A 22,038-nucleotide genomic window follows, 5' to 3' on the forward strand; every position below is an offset into this window, starting at 1 on the left:
TCATCTTCAATCATTAAATGGGCATATTTATCACAGTGCACATCCTGGATGCATATGTGATGTGATAAAATCATCCTAATTAATGCAATACATTGTATTGATATATAAATTATCACATGTAGGGACAGAGCTTTTGAGAAGGATTCAGTATGAAATCCCGGCGGTCGGGATCCCGGCATTCAAAATCTCGACGCCGGAATCCCGACCGCCGAAATCCCGACAAGGGGGGACGTGGATCGCCCCCCCCCCCCCTTGCGGGCTTGCTGCGCTCACCACGCAGCGGGCCCGGTGCCTCGCTACGCTCGGCACGCTAATTTATTCTCCCTCCAGGGGTGTCGTGGACACCCACGGAGGGAGAAAGTGTCGGGATTTCAGCAGTCGGGATTTCGGCAGTCGGGATTTCGGCAGTCGGGATTCCAGCGTCGGGATTCTGAATGCCGGGATCCCGACCGCCGGGATTTAAACTGCATCCCTTTTTGAAAGCTGTGTCCGTGTGATTGCATTCGGTAGCATTATCAAGTTATTTTTTTGGGTGAAAATACACCAAGACTGATCAGCAAATGTGTTTCCCCTACCACCATCTCTGAGATGTCCCCAATTGCGAATAAACACCCCACCCCCTGCATTTACCCAATACTCCGGTGCTCTCCTCTGAGTCTCCAGTTATGCAGTGCTGTAACTAAATGAATTGGCACCCTGTGCCAGAAAAGAAATTGGTGCCCTCTCCTCTCATACTGGAAATAGGAACATTGCGTAGTGAAGGCGTGTACCAAAAATGTATGGCATAGCTTCGTGGGGAGGGGGCATGTCCACATAATAGTACCAATTCACGTTACACCACATAGTACTCAGTTATTCACATTACAATACACCGTAGTGCCACTTGTACACATTGCAACCAGGTAGAGCCACTTATACCCCTTTCACACTCGCAGAGCCGGGTCATACCCAGGAATGTGTTCCCGGATGCTTCCCGAGACTCTACCCGGCAATGTACCCTTTCAAACTGCACTCAGACCTGGGATCGACCTGGGACAGCCCCATTCACACTGATCCCGGGAAATCCCTGCAAATACATGTGGATGTCATTAGAAATGGACTCCAGGGCTCTGAAAGAGGATATCAGCATTTGTGAGCCCAAGAAAGCTCCAATCAGCAGCTTTTTTAAAGTCTTGTGTACCCAATCCCGGGTACGGGACCATTCACACTGACCGCATCCCGGTCGATTCCGGAATCTACCCAGGTCAGGACCTGGGTAGAAATCCCGGGATGTTCATCCCGGGATATTCTTTCAAGACCTTTTCACACTGAGCTAAATCCAGGGTTAGTGCGCGTTCATGTGTAAAAACCCAGGATATTTTTGCAAGTGTGAAAGGGGTATTAGACACTCTGACCAGATAATGGGTTAATGCCCATTACACATTGTCACACACCGTAATGCCCATTACACATTATGCTACACACCACAGTGCCCATTACATACTATGCCACACACCATAAGACCTATTACTCATTATTTTGAATAGTGTATCAGCCCAGTTTAGTAACAAAAGTATTAAACAGCATGTATTGCAAATGTTACAATTTATTTCTGAGTGTAATGTATCTTTGTTACAAGAAAAAAATTGATGTGACAATTTTCAGGCGCCAGAGGTAAGATAAAAATATATATATTTATTTGACAAAAAATATTCACAAATTCACATAGAGATGATCACAGATAAGATATAAAAAATAGATAGGATATAAAAATAGATTTGGATGAATCCTTACCCCTAAGGGTATTTGGAGCCAGCAAGGGATGGAAAAAGGGCAGGGATGCAGTCCGGATGTGCACCCTGCTGTGGCCCCAAATATCCTGGCACAGGTTAGGTTCAATCCTATAGTCCAGTCAGTCACTGCCGCCAACGCGTTTCGAGCAACAGGTGCTCTTCTTCCAGGGCAAAGTCAGACTTTGCCCTGGAAGAAGAGCACCTGTTGCTCGAAACGCGTTGGCGGCAGTGACTGACTGGACTATAGGATTGAACCTAACCTGTGCCAGGATATTTGGGGCCACAGCAGGGTGCACATCCGGACTGCATCCCTGCCCTTTTTCCATCCCTTGCTGGCTCCAAATACCCTTAGGGGTAAGGATTCATCCAAATCTATTTTTATATCCTATCTATTTTTTATATCTTATCTGTGATCATCTCTATGTGAATTTGTGAATATTTTTTGTCAAATAAATATATATATTTTTATCTTACCTCTGGCGCCTGAAAATTGTCACATCAATTTTTTTCTTGCCATATTCTTAAGGTCTGAGGGAGACCTTTAGTGACAACTCAAAGGCAGCCTGAGAAGTTGCGCAGGACAAGGGATACTCGCCATCTATCCAACATCTTTGTTACAAGGTCTAAGGATAAAATAGAGACAATAATATAAAATATACTATATAAAAGGAAAAAAAAACTTATTATATAGAAACTCCTACTGAATCAGTGGATCAGAGGAGATTGATATATTAGCCAGAAAAGCATACAGTATAGTACTGGATATATCAGAAATGGAGTTGGAGGGATGGAAGAAAAAAAATGGTGAGCATCCAGGCTTGAATTGATATAAATATGCAGCAGTAATAAGTCTCAGTTCTATATAGTCCACAGTACTTACAACGGGATGCAGTTAATTTGCCGGCGGTCGGGATCCCGGCGGTCGGAATCCCGACACTGGAATCCCGACCGCCGAAATCCCGAAACTTTGTCCACGACACCCATAGAGGGAGAATAAAATAGCGTGCCGAGCGTAGCGAGGCACCGGGCCCGCAAGGGGGGGGCGATCCATGTCCCCCCCTTGTCGGGATTTCGGCGGTCGGGATTCCGACCGCCGGGATCCCGACCGCCGGCAAATCGTATCGGATCCCTTACAACGACCGAGGAAGGAGGAAATATTTATTTATTTATTAACAGTTTCTTATATAGTGCACACATATTCCGCAGTCCCTGCCCAACTTACAATCTATATTCCCTACCACGTCTACATCCACACACACATTCACTCTTGTTAATTTTGTTGGCAGCCAATTACCTACCAGTGTATTTTTGGATATCCATGTCCCATTTAGGGGTGCGATGTCCATGTCCCTGTGGTCAGCGGTAGCGATCCTGTTGGAGTGAGAGGTGTATAACTGCCATACGGTCATGAAGCCCAAGCGTCCTCGGGTCCCTTTGTGCAGTATCGCTACCGGCATACTGCTTGCTGATCTCCCATTGTCCACTGTGGGATATGGAGCCACTGCCTCTTCTGCTGGAGTGGTGATGAAGGCAATTGTGATAGTGGGGTTTAGAAAGGGAGTGGGGGAGAGGTATCTAGCCATGGTGCTGTGAGATACTGCGTCTCTCCACTTCCTTACGCATCCTGGTAACCTGTACAGCGTGCAAGGCACATTTTGCACACCGCTAGTTATGGCCCTACAGTCATGTGATCGCCGGCTTCTGCACTGTGGGCCTGATTCACACCTGCTAGCTTAGCTGCAATTTTTGCAGATAGACAAAACCATGCTGCACTGCAGGTGTGGCAAATGTAACATGTGCAGTGAGTTAGATTTGGGTCTGGTGTGTTGAAACTGAAATGTAAATTACAGTGTATAAATAAAGCATCCAGTATTTGCCCTGCATAGAAACAAAATAATTCACTCAGATTCACGCACACATTTCTCTCTGCACATGTTACATTTTCCCCATGTGCAGTACAGCATGGTTTTGCCCATTTGGAGAACAAATGTGCTCTGCGATCAAGTCTGAATTAGGCCCTGTGACCCCAGTCATCTGATGCAATAAACTGCTGTAAATGCCGGTTTACAGCAGATGACAGGTCACAGTGCAGGAGCCACCATCACATGACCAGAGCCCTAGAGGAGAGTACTGGAGCACCAATCATGGCAGTTTTGGGTACTTATAGGTAAAAAGAAACTTAAAAGATAAGAAAAAAAAGCAGTGATCGGCCTTTGGTCTTATTAGACACATATAGCTGATCACTGGAACCGTTTCTGAATCTGCTGTGCCCAGTGGTGTAGCTAGGTTCCACGGCGCCCGGAGCAAGGGCATGTTTCGCGACCCCCCCCCCGATTTGGATGATACAATTTGGCAGATGTTGAGATGAAACAGCTGTGTTTACACTATCTTAGTTCCAAAGGGGGGATCAATATCTCTTCAGTATCACTGTGGATTACCACTTCGGACTAATAGTGTTTACACTCCCTGTAGCGGTGTGTGTTGGTATGGTATGGTATCACATCAAATGGTTGTTGGACACACGGTGGGTAAATTCACATTAAAGTCCTAACGGACTGGTAGGTCAGCAAAGGACCACAGTATGTATGCTGCTAGCAGTGGGTGCTGAATTTTAAATAGCTTACTATACAGACGCTATTGCGTAATATATCATAACTGAAATTAAACAGCTGTGTCTACAATATCTTGACCCCGAGTGGGAGATCAGTGTCCCTTCAGTATCACTAGGACTGTAACGTATGCACCCCCTGCAACACTGTGTGTAGTGTCACATCAGATTCTATATCAAACACACTGTAGGTAAATTCACATTATCCATTGTCCTTACTTACCCCCAGTGCTTAAAGTGGTCTTGGGGAGGTGGGGGAACTCACTTTCCCCGCCTCTAGCCCCCCCTTTTCCATATATCACAGCCAGGGTGGGTGCTAGAGTGTTTGGCGCCCCCTGCAAGCTTTAAATGTATGGCCTATCCCACACACCTATGAAAAAATGAATGTGGGCCACATAATACCACCCTTAATTGAAATGATGCCAACCAGTGCAGAACAAGCCAACAGCCAAAAGAAAAACAGAACAGTGTGTGCCGTAAAAATTTAGGGCATGGCTTTGTGGGACAGGGGATTATGTGCACCGTAATGCCCATTACACAATATGCCACTCACAGGTAATGCCTATTACATATTATGCCACATAAGTGCCGCTTACCTACATTCTCATTGTTAGGGTTTTCTTGCTCAATGCCAGGGGTGGTGGAGGGGGGAGGTGACTGGGGAAAGGAGGGGGGAGTGACTGGAGGTCAAGCTGACAGGGGGACGGGATGGGGTGAGGTGACGGGGGACGAGGGGGTTAGCTGACGGAGGATGAGAGGGGGTGAGGTGATGGGGGGGGCAACTATACATTTTGATCCCCCCTGCCAAAAGCAGTTTCTGAGGCCACCTAGTAATGCCCATACAACTATATGCCACACACCGTGATGCCCCTTACACTATACTCCACACACCGTATTGCCGCTTACACTATACTCCACACACCATAACTCCCATTAGACTATACACTACAAGCCAAGCCATAATGCCAGTTACACATTATACACACTTATATATAATTTATTGATTTTCTTTTTTATAGAACAGGTACTGTGGTGAATAATGCTGGAGCACATCTGCAATATATATATATATATATATATATACACACACACACACATACACACGTATACATGGAACCACAGGTTGCTCAACTAATTCTTCTGTACTCAGGTAGCCGCACTGAGCCTAGGTTGCTAAAATAGCTCTGGGGGGAGGGGGAGTGGATGCTGGTATGGGGAGCACACTATGGGGGTAGCTGATACAAGGGGGCACACTATGGGGAAGGGGTATGGGGCTGGATATAGGGGTTCACTGATCTGGGAGGTGAGGAGTAACACAGTTATGAATACAGAAACCAATGGAAGTGCACAGTACAGGCAAGTGCCAACTTACCTGCAGTCTGTGCCTTTTGTTATCAGGAGGGAAGTGCAGTTTGGCCGACAACAGGTTGGTGAGTCCCAGGGCAGGGTGGATATGGAGCTGTTTCTGGATGCCTCCTGTCCTGACTCCTGCGGTTTGTTCTCTGGGCGGGCAGCATTAAGATGCAAGAGCCAGGAGCCAGAAGGGCATGAAGAGCTGGGAGGTGGAGGGATAGGCTGCCGTGCAGCATGGCCTGTTACCTGCCGCTGGGAATAGCAGGACTGAGAAACGGGCGCTTCTGAAATGGGCGACTCCAGCGCGTCGGCGGGACTCCAGTGACGGAAGAACCTGGAGCCAAGCGCACCGGTGGTGGGGGTGAGAGAGAGGTACTCCAGTGCTCTCATGTGTAGGAGGAGCTCAACTGGGGAAGGCGGAGGACAGTGCAGATGAGGGAGGGGGATGCGGCATAAGGAGCTGGGAAGAACGCGGCAAGAGAAATTGGGGGAAGCGGTGGGCGCGGCCAGAGCAGCTGGAGGAGGAGAGACTAGGCTGGAGCTAATACACTCTGGTGCCGAGCTCTGATAGGTTGATGCACACAGTGTCAAATTTTAAATGTAATGAGAGGGGCAAGGTGTCCGGACAGAGGCGGAACCGTTCCACCTCCAAAATGGAACTGACAGTTCCGCCCCGTTCCGGCTCACTTTATCCCCTGCTTACCCCACTGACACTGACGCCGTGCACAGCGGGGAGCGGGTGAGCAGGACGGGGGAGCCGGCGGCAGAGCTCCGGCGCCAGGTGAGATGTCGCCGCCTGGAGCTTGTGCTCCGCCGTAGCTACGCCTCTGGCTGTGCCTGTCAGAGATGAAAAGGCAGCTGGTTATCAAAGGCGCCATGTGGAGAGGTTGAGCACTTTGGGACTATTTACACTTGACAAGAGACGTTTAGGGGGGACATGCTTACCATATACAAATATAATGGCCAATATAAGGAACTGTCAAGCAAACTTTTTACTGCATGAAAAGAATCTAGGACGCGACGGCACGAGTTTAGATTAGAAGGAAGAAGATTTCGTTCCCTCAATAGAAAAAAAATTATTTACGGTCAGAGCAGTCAAACTGTGGAACTCTCTTCCTGGAGAAGTAGTGTCGGCAGATACAATAAATACGTTCAAAATAAGGTTGGACAAACATTTATTGGATAAAAACATCCAAGGGTACTAATAAGAATCATATTCTGTCTTTAAAAATGACTCACAGTCTGTCTTTTACAAGGGATAAGCTATTAAATCCTAGGTTGAACTCGATGGACGCAAGTCTTTATTCATCCTTTAAACTTACCATCGGCAATCTTTATGCCCCACACTTTAACAAAACTTATCTAAACTTATCTAATCTTAACACTAAAATAACGAGACAGACACAAGTGCTGGCGTTTCAATATGAATGTCAAATTTATTAATTGACAACTATTTATATTGATCTATATAAAAAGAGGGTGGCGGCCCTAAAGAATGGTCATAGAGAAAAGAGGGGTAGGAAGACATCACACCATTCACACATCGTTGGTGTTCAACTCTCCCACCCAACCCACCCGTTCGGATGGTGTAGCCCATCCCCTGTCCAAGGGGCATGGGCTAGTGACGTATCAATGACAGGAGAGCGCACCCCACTATCCTCGTACCACTTCCATTTGAACAAGGACCGTTCTTTACCCCCGCCAAGAAAGATAGAAAAATAGGGAGGGAGGGAGGGTGGGGAAAACCAGACCAGAGAGGCAAATCACCTGACTCTCTGGCTATTCCTAACTGCAGGAACTCCTCCCCTGCTCCCTAATTGGCTAATGCTTAATCATCATAGCCCCTAGCAAAACACAAGCTTAAAGTGCAGGCAGCTCAGAATCCTTCGGTAGTTTATGTCACCTCAACTTAATAAGCCTTCGGTCTATCTACTATGTAACTATGTAACTATGTTAACACTGTCTCAGGATGGCATTACTATAACATGGCTGTCTCTGATATTTTTTCACGATTTCACAAAAGCATATTCAGCCAAATAGCACAGGTCTTCAACCTGTGGCCCTCCAGATGGTGTGGAACTATATGTCCCAGCATGCCCTGAGGTTTTTTGGCATGCTCTTGTAGGAAAAAATGTGGCAGTGCATGTTGGTACATGTAGTTTCACAACTTCTGGAGGGCCACAGGTTGAAGACCCATGGCATATACCATTAAAAGTATGGGAAATTTGACCTGTTAAAAAAACAAAAACTGAACTTGCTGGCATAGAGCAGGGATGGGGAACCTTTGGTCCTTCAGCTGTTGTTGAACTACACATCTCAGCATGCCCTGCAACAGTTTTAGCATGGCCAAATAGCAAATCTGTTGCAGGTCATGCTGCAATGTGTAGTTCAACAACAGCTGAAGGACCAAAGGTTCCCCATCCCTGGCATAAAGGGACGATATAATAGTATACCGAGCATAGTGAGGTACCCAGACAGAATTGAGCCGGAAGTGAGGGTTCACGTTACACTAATTGGGGTCCATGTCAACAGTTGTCAACACTGACACAAAAAATGGGAAAAAGTCATGTTGACCTTTTCATGTATCTACCTTTTTCATGTCAACAGTTTTACCCTGTCAAAATATTGCATGTCAACCTTTTGAAGGGGACCTATTGAATGTCTATTTAGACACTGACTATATAATAATCCACACCCACTCAAACACAGCTTTTTGTCTGCCTATTACAGGCTGTCAGTCTGAAGACTTTAGACCTGAAAGACCTCCAAGGTCTTGTTCTTTTTGTGTCTTTTTATGAAATAAATAAATAAACAGACTAAAGGTGCCCATACACGGTACAATCGTTGGGTGCAATGAGATGCATGCTCTCCTCACACATCTCTTTGCACAGCTCAAAAGTATGTGCCGCGCATACTTTTTGTCATCTCATCTGATTGCCAAACCTATGCGATGAGATGCGATATTGTATACAATAATTGTACCATGTATGGGCACCTTAATGCTCTTATTTTTCAGTACAGTGATTTTGCTACATGTGAATATAGAAATACAGTATGTGCTGCATTTGAACAGATTACAACATGTCAGGCTTTTATATCAGATTATGATTTTACCACAGGGCTGAAGGATATTTTTATCTCAAAATCTCTACATTTTGAAAATAGTCCTAAATAGAAATGATATTTAGATTACCGGTAATTGTTGAGAGACATTTCTCACTCAACAAATTTCTAAAGTAATAAGATATAGATTATGCAAGCATAAAGGAGATGATTCAGAGTTGTCAGTAAAGCAAAACATATTGCTTTCTCCCTTCACCCTAGCACCGGTGCTAGGGTGTCCGGCACCCTCCTGCAGAAACTATATTTGCGCCCTCCCTCTCATAAAGGGACAGTGTACACAAATAAAGGGTCTGCTATCATAAGGAATGGGTATAGTACAATTTAATTACACCTTACAGTAGCACAATATTATCTACATTAGACTGCAAATGGTGCCCCTGATTCACAATACACCACATAGTAGTGTCCCTTGCACACAAAGCCCACAGTAGTACCCATATACACAATGCCAACATAAGTAGTGCCCCTGAAAACACCCACAGTAGTAGTGCCCCTTATACATGTAGTAGTAGTAGTATTAGTGCACCTCATACACATGATGCCCACAGTAGTAGTAGTGACGGAAGGTGTGAAGAGAGAAGAAGAGGAATAAGAAAGGGGATCCGTGAGAAGGGGGAAATGTGAGAGAAACAGTGAGTTATGAGGGAAACAAGGGAAAAGTGGGTGTTGTGGAAAAATGGTGGAATATGGGTATAGAAATGATATATGAGGTACATGGAAAAAAGATAGAAGGGAGAAAGCCATATGTATAGCAGAGCAAGAGTAGGAAGGCCATATGCTGGGCAGAGAGGGTAGGACTGTCATATGCTGGGCAGAGAGCGGTGGGAAAGTGTGGGGGGGGGGGGGGGGGGCGACAGATGCTGGGTAGAGAGAGGGGGTACAGATATCTGGAGAGGGATCAGATGCTGGGCACAGAGGGGTTGGAAACAGATGATGGACAGGGAGAGGGGGAAGATGGTGGGAAGACTGAGGGGGTACAAATGCTGAGCAGAGAGAGGGGGAGATATGCTGGGCTGAAAGAGGGGAAATATGCTGGACAGAGAGAGAGGTCAGTCAGTGGGCAGGGAGAGGGGGACAGATGGTGGGCAGGGAAAGGAGGGACAGGTGGTGGGCAGGGAGAGGGGGCAGATACTAGGCAGGAAGAGAGGGGATAGATGCTGGGCAGGGAGAGGGGGAACCGATGGTGGGCAGGGAGAGGGTGGTACATATGTGGGGAGAGAGAGGGTGGTACAGATGTGGGGAGGAGAATGAGATAGATGCAGGGGAGGTTGGAGACAGATGCTGGACAGAGAGGAATTGGGGGATAGATAATGGAGGAGGGGGAGAGATAGAAAGAGAAAGGACAGATAATGGGCAGAGAGCTGGGAGAGATGATGGGCAGGGAGAGGGGGGATAAATGCTAGGCAGGGAGAGGGGTGACAGATGTTTGGCAGGGAGGGGGGCAGATGCTGGGTAGGGAGAGTGGGGACAGATACTGGACAGGGAGAGGGGGACAGATACTGTACAAGCAGGGTTTTGGAGAGAGCGAGAGACAGAGAGGCTGCAGGGAGAGGCAGGAGCTACAGTGGAGGCAGGCGGCATACTCACAAGCAGGTCCATACTGTGAGATCCTCCTTGTTTCAGGGATGAGAGGAGCTCCTCATATCAGGGGCTCTTCTATTCAGCATGTGGCATACACCTCCAATCACGGCTCGGCACATGCAGTCTTACTCCTCTCCTGGCCCTGTGCTGAGTTCAGGGTGGGATGGGCTGGCCCCGCAGAGAGGAAAATGCAGGAATTCCGCCGGGATTATAACTACATCTGCAAATGTGTCTGCAATGCAGTGTTTACACTGGCTTCTGTGGGCAGGGACATAGTATGCATAATCGCTGGGGTGTTTTGAGACTAAAGTAAAAGTGGGATTTCTTGAGTAAAAGGCTTTTTTCCCCCCAATAAATAAATAACTGGGAAAGAAGGGTAGAAGTCCCCTGTAACCTAAAGGGACAGAGGATTCCGTTAGTATCAGTGTTTACAATATATTTATTTTTTGGCCACATATTGCCTATAAAACTTAACAATAATACAAAGTAACCTAAGTTTAACTGTATTTGTAGCTCACTAGAGACTGTAATCTTTTCATTGTTTCTGTGTTTGTTTCTGTTTCTGTGTTATTGAGGACTTTATTCAGACACCTATAAAAACCCTGATAAGTGCTGCCAGCAGGCTCACTTCAGGGCTAATTAAATAGCCCCAGGGGATCAATAAGGCCATGGTAAATTAACACAGTTTCAGGATGCCACACACAGACACCCATATTATTATGTCCCCATGACACACACACACACCCCCCCCCCCCCCATGCCAAATATTGAATAAAGCAAGCCATACAGAGTTCCCATATATTTGGTACTAGTGCACCTCAGTATGCCACATCAATCCCCTCAGTGGGTTTAGACTCATAAAGCAATTAAACCCCTGCAAAGTTATAATGCTCCCAAATGGTAATCTTTTGGCAGATTTCTACTTGCCACACCAGGAGGCGACAAGCAGAAAGGAGTTGTGGATGACCTACAAACAACTGAATAATTGCTGTTGGGAGACAATAACATAAGGTGGCCAAACATCAGAATGACCAGCATCCGATTTAGATTGCGTCACGATTTGCCTTGAACTTCCTGGCAGCTTTCCAGACAGACGATAGATCTTATGTGTGTAATTTCACATCAGATCTATTGTAAGATCTGCAAAAGGCCAGCATACTCATTATTAGTATAATCTCCGGTTCATGTGTGCAGCACATAAGATCACAGGATCCACCTCAAGACCTGCGGGCCCATGCATTGGATCGTAATCGTACCTAAACACCTCACAAAGGGCCTTATGCTGGATCACTCCTTCTGGCAAATTCCTTCTTAGATGGACAAAACCATGTGCACTGCCGGGGGGCAGAAGTAAAATGTGCAGATAGATTAGATTTGGGTGAGTTATTTTGTTTCTGTGCAGGGAAAATACTGACTGCTTTATTTTTACACTGCAATATAGATCTCAATTTGAAGTAAAACCCCACCCAAATCAACTCTCTCTGCACAAGTAACATCTACCCCACCTGCAGTGCACATGGTTTTGTCCATCTAAGAAGGAATTTGCTAGAAGGAATGAACCAAAATAACCCCCAATGTGAACTAAAAACACACACAATGCATTGCACGACCAATCAAAATTGTGCGTTCTGACCTGAAATCGTTCTAATGTATGGCCAGCTTTACAGGCACCCAAACAACAAGAATTCTCACATGATTGGAGGTGGTTGGTAGAGTTGATGTTTCTTGTTTATCTGGTGCAGAACTGCTAGTTTACCCTGAGCAAATTAGTGTGGGATACACTTTAGACTCTGGTCATTGTGATGGCATGAGAAAACAAACTATTATGTAAAAGATATTAGAAATAATAATAACAACAACAATAATAATATTAAATACATGTAAAGTGGACAGACAGTAAGGGTGCGTACACATGGATAGATTTGGCAAAAGATCTGGGTGTTCCCGACTGATTGAAACGACCAATCGCTCAAATCGTTCCGTGTGTATGAACGATATATGGAACGATGCGCGTACCCGACGGTCGTTGGTAGAGGTCGCTGATCTTTCCTGCATGCAGAAAGATCAGCGACCAATCGTTAGCGATGTGTACCAATCGTTTCATGTGTATACACGATGAACGATTTGGTAAGGCTAATTGACTGGCTCCCTCGCCCTCCACCATCGTTAAAGATCAATCTTTCATGTGTAATCGTTTGCTCAATCGTTCATCATTTGTCACCAATCGTTTGTGCAGAAGGTTCAGAGGAAATCGTTAACGAGATTGAATCGTTGGCCAAATCTATCCATGTGTACTCACCTTAAGGGTCCTTTGACAGGGAAGGGTTCTATAACGGGACTAGTGTAAAGGTGTTATTAGAGGAGATATAGAATGTGGATTGTCTATATGGCAATAGGGCTGTGAGAGGATTTGTGTATGGTTGGGGAGATTGTCATATGAGGGCATAATTGGAATATTATGTGGATATTGCAGCAATAGTGTGTTGAGAACACTTGCGATCTAACTAGGGGGTAGATGTATGAAGCAGTGCTAAGGGAGGAGAAGTGATACAGTGCCTGGTACTTTATCACTGGCCAATCAGCTTCTGACTGTTAAGTTATAGGCTGGGTTTAAATAGAAGCTGATTGGCCGGTGATAAATTACCAGAAACTGTATCACTTCTCCTCCCTTATCACTGCTTCATAAATCTACCCCTAGATTTATACTGCATTCTTTAACAATCTAGCCGGGCGATAGCCTGGAGTGGGGCCGTGCATCCCCATCCCTCAGAGAAATACGCATAAAGCGATCCGTGCTTAATTTTTAAGTCAGTCACATCACTTTAGAAAATAGTCAAATATCACACTGTGTTTTACAATTAGGAAGGAAAAGATGTAAGTAGAAGTGGCTAACACATCACCTGACCCAGGCTCCATTCGCGCACACAGGTTGGGATTTGAATACCTAGAAACCTGCTGATCTATTAGTGCTGCTGACCGAGTTTTATTTATTTATTTTAAATGGAGCCTCAACTGCAGAGGCGTAGCTACGGTGGAGCCGGCGGAGCACTTGCTCCAGGCGCCGTGATGTCACCTGGCGCCGGAGCTTTGCACTCTGCCGCCGGCTCCCCTGCCCTGCTCGCTCGCTCGCTCCCTGCCCTGTGAAAGAAAAAAACCCGGTCAGCGCTCTCATTGCGCATGCGCCAGTTTGGGAGCTATTGTCAGGCATGGGGGAGAGAGACAGCACAGCAGCAGGCCCGGCGACAGGGGGGGTCAAGGGGGACACCCGTGATGGACCTCGAGGGTAAGAGGGACCCCCGGGGATTAGACACAGATGTAGAGTGGGCAAATTATAGTCCCCCAATGTCTGCTCCCATAACACCTACTGGTTGCGCAGGCCTGGGATTATCGGCCTCGGAGGTTGCGGCTAGGAGGAGGGGAGGTCCGCGGCAGGAGCTGGGTGCTGTCTGGGACCGGGTACAATGTGGCTGGGAGGAGGGGAGGTCCGCGGCGGCCACGGGAGCTGGATGCTCTCTTGGTACTATGGCCAGGAGGAGGCGAGGTCTGCAGATGGAGCTGGGAGGGAGGTCCGCAGCGGCTGTAGGAGGTGGATGCTCTCTGGTACAGTGGCCGGGAGGAGGGGAGGTCCGCGACGGGAGCGGAGTGCTGTCTGGGTACGCAGCGGCCAGGGAAAGTCTCCTCCCAGCCACCGGGCAGCAGTTCCCAGCTGCTGCTTACATAGAGCCAGTGCTGTGACAACTATGTGGCTGGAGGAGGCAGGGGGAGCTGCGGCACTGGTGCAAGCAGCAGGTCCTGGAGGATGCTCTGTATACTGCCCCCTGAGACCCGAGCTTCCCCTGGAGTCTTCTGAGCACTGCAATTCAGAACTGTGAGTCTCCTTGTAAAACTGTACCATGGGGGGGTGCAGGAAACTGTGAAATATGTGGAAGGGGTTTTAACTGTCTACTATGGGGAGGGGGGCAATTGCGTCTCGGGGAGGGTGGTTTAAGTGTATACCATTGGGAGTTGGTTAACTATTGTGGTGAGGGTCATTGTGGGTAAGGGGCATTACTGTGGACTGTAGGATGAGGGAGAACTTTAGTGTGATAGAGCACAGGCTACAGGATGAAGGAGTCAGTGTGATAGAGCCTAGGCCACAGGATTAGGGAGCCTGTCATGGTACTGTAGCGCAAGCCGTGGGGTATGGAAGGGTGTGATCAGTGTGATAGACCACAGGGTGAGGGTATGCGTCAGTGTGATAGAGCCTAGGCCACAGGGTAAAGGAGACTGTCAGTGTAATAGAGTGCAGGCCACAGGGTGAGAGAGTGCGTCAGGCCGATGGAACGCAGGCCGCAGGGTGAGGGGTGCATCAGGGCACAGGTAGCAGGGTGAGGGAGCACATCAGTGGGATGGAACGTAGACTGCAGTGCATCCAGTTTATGTTTCAGCATAGAGGGGGTGGGGGCCCATAGAGATATCAGTGTATGGGGCCCCAAGAGTTCTGTTGCCGTCCCTGCACAGCAGCGTCTGCTGACTGCGGAGTAGACCCGGACTCGACTCCCTCTCCTGAGTCCAGGACCCAGCGTGCCTGCACTGTGTATGTCCATGGCCGGGCTGGCGCCAGGTATTTTCAAATGCAGTGCTGGCTCTCTGCAAGCTAGCGGGAGCCCACAGGTCCTCTTCCCTCCCAGTAAGTAACCAGGCTTGGGTTACTTCAAGACGGAGCTGCCGCCATCAGAACACACCGCAAGACGATGCAGCTCCGCAGGAAGTGGCACCTAGAGGTGAGAGGGGGTAATTTTACAATGTCGGGCATGCACTGGGGGTGTTTAACAGTGCCGGCAGTGTGAACCTGCGCATTGTCCGGGCCCAGCGACAGGGGGGTCTATAGTTTTATCACCCCCCCCCCCCCCGCTCTCTCCTGCCTCACTCCCTTCATCTTTCTCCAGCCTTATTGCTGCCTGTGACTCTCACCTCAGCCTCATACCTGCTGCCTCTCACCATCTCTCCCTCCAAATCCAACAGCTGGGCTACCTTTAACCCCTTGTGAACAGACCTGGTTTATAGTTTCATTGATGAATGTATTTACTATTGATCTTGCAGAATATAGAGGCAGTAGCATACAGGTAGACAGCTCAGCAGACTCTTGAAAGGCTCCAATGAGCCCGATGATAAAACACTCCTGGCCTATCACTTGGGTAGCTATTCCACCACCAAGAGTAAGGTGATTTTACTCTGGAAACCCTTATGGGCCCCATACATCAGCAAGTAATTGTGACAATCCTGAGATCTGGAGATGATTGCCACGATTAATTTTAGATGCGTGGGCTCCCCCTTTTGGCAATCCCAATCAAAAATGAATAGGGATCGCCAATCGATTGCTTAATCAGATTTTTAAACATGCTTAATAATCTGGTATTGGCCCTTATTCTGATTGACGCGTACTTTTCCGCATACTTTCGGATCGCGTCTTTACGGCGTCTGCGCATGCGTGGAGAACGCAACGCGCATGTGCCACGCCTTGACTCCGTACCTGTTCGGGCAAATCCCGTACAAAACTGTTCACCGCAATCAGTCGGGAAATATGGGCGTATTATGGGCGTCATGCGGAATGACACATGGGCGTAGTTTCAAAGTGGGAAAAACGGGGCGGAAACATGGGCGGACACGGGGGAGTACACTTATGTTGGGGGGCGTACATTCGGATAGCACTCCGAATGCACGCGACCAAAACCGATAGAAATGTGCGGTGTCCAAAAGGCTACTATTGCTTTGCGGACACCACTCGTTCCTGCGGTAGGCGAACGGACCGCCTAATGACTACAAGCATTAACACCTGAACCCAATACAATCGACTCCTTTACTCATTACTCACTAATAGGACGCTTGTCAGTGCTTTAATTGAAACCATTGCTGCTTCAATTGCTGTAAGGGTTAATGTGTGCAATGCATGTGTTAGGCATGCTTGTAAGGATATATTGGCATCTAATTGATTCCAATTCCAAATATGCATTTTTGTATGAGGATAGGTAATTGAATAAGTGGGTCATGTGATGTATTGCAGAATAGACATAATAGTGGGTTTTTTGGCGTAAATACACCGCTTACGTGCGGTAGCACCGCTTGGCTCCCGTTCGGATGCGGTATTCCCGTGCATACTCTGTAATACTCTGTAATACCGTGCAGAATCGGAGTGTTTCTCCCGCACACGCATGGTTTGTATGTCGTCCGTAAACACGCCCTGTTCTTAAAGAGTGAGTCCGTCCGAATGCGGAGGACACGTGGGCGTTTCTACGGACGATGGCCGCACGCGGCAGAACACCGTGGCGTGCGGGCCGCACCGTAAGAATTCGGGAATATCCGCACCGATCAGAATAAGGGCCATTATCTGCAGATCTTTTTTATATGTGTGGGCATTCCCAATTCGTCCTGTGTGTGTATATATATGTATACATATTTTATTATTATTATTATTATTTATATACATTTGGTCTATCTATAATACTTTAACTGACCCGGCATATACTGGGTCACCTAAGTGTCCAGCTCCTTGCTTTGCTCCGACCCTCTGGAAACTCCCTTCTGAAAATCCTGCGTTTGCCCCTGAGAGTGAATATCTAATGAGCAGCTCCCCACCCCCTGCTGACGTAATGTGTAAAATATATTTTTTTTTAATATTAGCACATGAATCCAAATAGCATGCCCCCTCAGAGAATAAAATTACAGATTTTTTGACACAAAAAAAGCCTTTATTTTAAAAAATCACATTCCAGTTCACCTTAAAAAGATGTCGAATGCAAAACGGTGAATCATGGCGAAAATCATGGAGAAAGCAGTTCTCCATCCTAGCATTGAATACACTCGGTGAATCACAGTGAAAACCCCATTGAAAATACACCAGCGAATTGCAGCGAGCATGAAACAGAGAACCGTTCGGCATTCACTGTTCACTTTCGGCGAATAGGGTGAATAATCAGATTTTCAGTGAAAAAGATTCACCGCAAGGAGTGAAAACAGCCCGATTCACCGGGAAAAAAGGTGAATCGGGAGCATTGAATACTGCCCTTTGTTTGCTCTATAGCCCCTCTGTTGAGGCAGCTCTGCAGAGGGAACCGCCAGCTTTTGCCCTGTAGAATCTATAGGCTTTTCTCCGCAGCACTATGGGCGGGATGCTCCAAACAAAAAATGCAGTAACAACCCTGTTTTCTAGGTTTTTACCACATTTTCATATGCAGCAAAGCCCCACCGCCGGGGCTTCGCTGCGAGGGGTTACACCAGTTCTAGATGGGGTAACCCCATGGAAGCCTATGGGCTTTCCTTCGCGCCCCCCGCAACCCCACCAAACCGCGATGCCCCCCCACCCACACACACCTGTGTCCGGGCAGCCTCCTGCTGTGCTGCCCGGACCACTGACCTGGTCCGGGCAGGCCCTCACAGCCGGGAAGGGTTCAGGGAGGGCGGGCGGACCCGCTGCACATCGCCAGCCATCGCCTTTGCATTCATAATCGCATATGTTACTGCATATGCGATTATTAAGAATGCGAGTGCCGGCGATGTGCGGACAGAATCCCGCCCTATGTGATGGATCCGTCACGGATTCCTCGCGGCCAGGCCATCACCCTGCGCATGATCAGCAGGACTCCCGGGTCTCACATCCGGAGGATCAGGGATGGCGCCGCATCACAAAGGACAGTTGTTATCGCAAGAGCTGTCCTTTGCGTTACTAATCACAAATGTTAGTGCATATGCAATTAGTATCGATGCGGTAGCCGGCGATGTGACGTGGACAAGGGCGACGGATGTTTGAACATCCCACCCAATGACCAGTCTGTGTGAAGGCTCGCAGTTTTATCTCTCTCTAATCATTGATAATTTCTTTGTTCATTTAATAAAACAACCTGAGCACTAGGGGAACTAGGAGAGCGCTCAGGTATAACACATATATATCTAGGAGCTGGAGAGGAATAAGAAGACTGGCACTGTGCATGAGATGCCCCCACTATCAGACATGACTACGGCATCTCCCGTGTTCCTGACACGTCGCACATGTACGAGGAAGCTGCCTGCCATTACTAATCCATCGCCAGCAGATAATAAATGATGCCCCGTAATGTGACCCAGAAGGTGGGCGGCCCGCCACGCCCACTACACAGGGAGCCAGGGCGGGAGCTAGGCACGCCTGGCTGTATCCAATTCCATGCCAGTCTGTGACAGGGATCTCCCACTCCTCCGCGCCGGCCAGCCCACTGTGGGGAGTTCCACACTGTCTCCCCAGCCCAGCAGCGGCGGTGGGAGCGCGTCCTTGTGTTTCCTCCTCTTCCCCCGGAGCCGCCCCCTCCCCAGCACCGGGAGCAGCAGCGCCGCCGCTGGAACAATCTCTGCGTGCCCTGGATGGGATCCTGGCAGGGAAAATGCCGGCTAAGAGCAGGTACAACCTGGTGGATGACGGGCAGGACCTGCGGATCCCGCTGCACAATGAGGAGGCTTTCCAGCACGGGATCTGCTTCGAGGCCAAGGTGGGTGCGAGCTGCTGGCAGCCGGCGTTATGTGCTGGGCATGTCCCCAACTTCTGGGGCGATCCGTGCCTCATGGCTGGTTCCATGGAGGGCAGGCATACCCCCTGCTGCGCGATGGGGATAGAGCTGGTCACTTCTGTGGGGGCAGAGACTGCAATGCTTTCCTGTGCTGGGAATGGGCAAATTGTGCCCAGCTTTGTTGTTTTCTCTAATTTGGGGGAGCATACTGCCCGCTCTGCTGATGTGCCCACTCTCCTGGGGTTTGCGAAAGGTGCCCCCTCTGCTGCTTGGGCGAATGGTGCCCCATGCGATGATCATGAAAGAGTTTAAATGATCAGATAATGAATATGTGGGGAGTCTGGAAGAGGGTGGCACAGTAGGAGGCGTGCGAGGTGGGCACCAGAGATGAGGTGAGTGAGGCACAGGTGGATATAAGAGGGCAAGAGGGAAAGTGTGTTGAGATGAGCTGTGTATGATGGTGGTATTGTGGGCTGTCTAGGTGAGGGTCAGTCACTGGCCACTAGGTAGCCGGTGTAGGGATTTGTCAAGTGGTGCAACAGATCAGTCTTTCTGCAACATATAAGATGAGTTGTAGCAAATACAGATGAATGGGGAATGCCAGGTAAGGAGGAGGTTGCAGTAGTGCAGCAGATGATTAGAGGGTAATTTATGCTGGGTAGACACTGAAGTGATTCCCGTAGCGATCCACATCGTTAATGATATTAACCACACACACAGAGCGATATGCACGCGATGTTGTTAACAATATTGGGTACTTGTGTATTAGTAGGGCGCCCTATTTGCATACGTACGGCACCGTCGCATGCGATCGCACCGCACGCAAAATTGCATACGATTTTATAGGGTGCTATGCCATTTACTTTACTATACACTTCTATGAAATGCAATGAGATTTAGGCACCCCCCCCCCACTATCCACACCACCCCGAAGTGTGGCGAGCGGCGGCGGAACGCATACTCCCGACCTTTTCATACCCCCACTATCCACGACGGAGTGGAGTTGATTCGATATAGTTTGGGGAGCGTGGCAAGTGGATACGGATTACGTAACAAGTATTCCGCGTCCCCTCGTGGGGCTCGGTGGCTTGCTGTACTTGCCACACTATATAAAATCAACTCCACACCGACGTGGATAGTGGGGGTATGAAAAGGTCAGGAGGACGCGTTCCGCTGCCCCTCGCTGCGCTCGCCACACTTCATTGCATCTTATAGAAGTGTATAGTAAAGTAAATGGCATCGCACCCTATAAAATCGCGTGCGATCGCACCGCCTACGGGCAGAAAACAGTGAATGTTACATTGGCATGTGATCGCATCACATGCAAAAAACGCATGCGATGCGATTTTCTTACGCAATTTGCTTAGTGGGCGCCCTGCTAATACACAAGGGTACGCTTTACCTAGAAGGGCGCCCATCGCGGGCATCGCATGCACTAAAAAATCGAATGCGATGCGACCGACGCGATGCCCGCGATTTCCCATAGGGATCAATGTTAAATGTCCCAATTGACCCGATTTTCCTGTTCAATGTCTCAATTGACCCGATTTTCCATAGGAAACAATGAAACAAACACAGAGGCCAAATAGGCACCCTGAAGTGTGAAATGGCCCCCACAATTGTTAACGCCACCCCACGATCAACGTCAACCCGAAGCGTGGCGAGCGCAGCGGTGCACGTCCTACGACCTTTTCATACCCCCACTATCCACGTCGGCGTGGAGTTGAGAATAGAAAGTGTGGTGAGCGCAGCGAGCCACCGAGCCCGAAGCGTGGCGAGCGCACGCGGACACCTTCACAGGTATACGCGTCCCCTCGCGGGCTTCACAGCTGTCCGCGTCACCTTGCGGGGCTCGCTGCGCTCGCCACGCTTCGGGCTCGCTGCGCTCGCCACACTTTCTATTCTCAACTCCACGCCGACGTGGATAGTGGGGGTATGAAAAGGTCGTAGGACGCGTACCGCCGCCCCTCACGGGCTCGCTGCGCTCGCCACGCTTCGGGTTGACGTTGATCGTGGGGTAACGTTAACAATTGTGGGGGCCATTTCACACTTCAGGGTGCCTATTTGGGCTCTGTGGGCCATTTAACATTGTTTCTTATGGAAAATCGGGTCAATTGGGACATTGATCAGGAAAATCCAGTCAATTGGGACATTTAACATTGTTCCCTATGGGAAATCGCGGTCATCACCGACGCGATTTTTTTTTCCAAACGATGCCCACGATCAAAATCGTGGGCGCCCTTCTAGGTAAAGAGTACCTACACAAGTACCCAATATTGTTATCGTCCATATTGTTACTTAAATATCACCCAGAGTGTACCCAGCATGGACTACTTGTAACAGCTTGATTACAGAAAGGGCAAGATTTCCAATGCAAAGGTGACGGGACTGAGAGAGACTAGATAGTGAGGATGGAAGCAAAGAAAATAGTAGCACATAGGCCCTTATTCTGGTTGAAGCGGTAACGGCCGCTTGCGGCCGTTCCGCCGATGTTTTCGGTCTGCGCATGTGCAGAGGGCACTCTGCGCATGTGCAGCCGAAATCGCCGTACACGTATTTTGTCCGCCGCAAAGGGGGTGGATAGGGGCGTGAGGGGCTACGAAGCCTCATTTGCATATGCATACGCCCCGCGTTTCATGGGCGTTCCCATGCAAACGCGGGGCGTACACATGCTAATGAGGCTATGACGCGTGGGTACAGGGCGGGCATCTGACATCGCCGGATGTCAGCTGCCCGCCCCCATACAAGATTTCACACGGACAAGTGTCCGTGTGGTCTTGTGTTGCGGGACCTGGTGGAGCGTGCGGCCCTGCATTCGATGTTCGGCGACCATCGAATGCAGGGGCTGCTCCCACCATGGAGGAGGCGTATCCCCGTCCACAATCATGCGGATCGCCACATGGCCGCGTACGGACGGCCGTGGCGATCCGTATGGAAGGCGGGGATTCGTCTGGTGCGGTCGGAGCCGCATATGCGGCTCCGGCCGCACCGATCAGAATAAGGGCCACGGTGAGATATGCTCTATTTTTCTATTCGATTTTGCTTATAGAAGCAAAATCGAATAGATAATTGAATGGGCAGCGAATGG

General features: G+C 48.7%; 1 protein-coding gene across 1 annotated transcript in view; it reads left to right on the plus strand.

Annotated features, from left to right (window-relative positions):
• The first annotated feature begins 18,579 nt into the window (after positions 1-18,579).
• NOS1AP (nitric oxide synthase 1 adaptor protein) overlaps positions 18,580-22,038 on the plus strand; it is a 79,061-nt gene continuing 75,602 nt past the window's right edge. Inside the window, exon 1 of the mRNA XM_083156970.1 lies at positions 18,580-18,932. Within this exon, the coding sequence (XP_083013096.1) occupies positions 18,828-18,932 (105 nt within the window). The 5' untranslated portion in view covers positions 18,580-18,827. The remainder of the gene's footprint in view (positions 18,933-22,038) is intronic.

This window comes from Crinia signifera, chromosome 8 (assembly GCF_055691185.1).
Source record: "Crinia signifera chromosome 8, ASM5569118v1, whole genome shotgun sequence".
Taxonomy (NCBI): domain Eukaryota; kingdom Metazoa; phylum Chordata; class Amphibia; order Anura; family Myobatrachidae; genus Crinia; species Crinia signifera.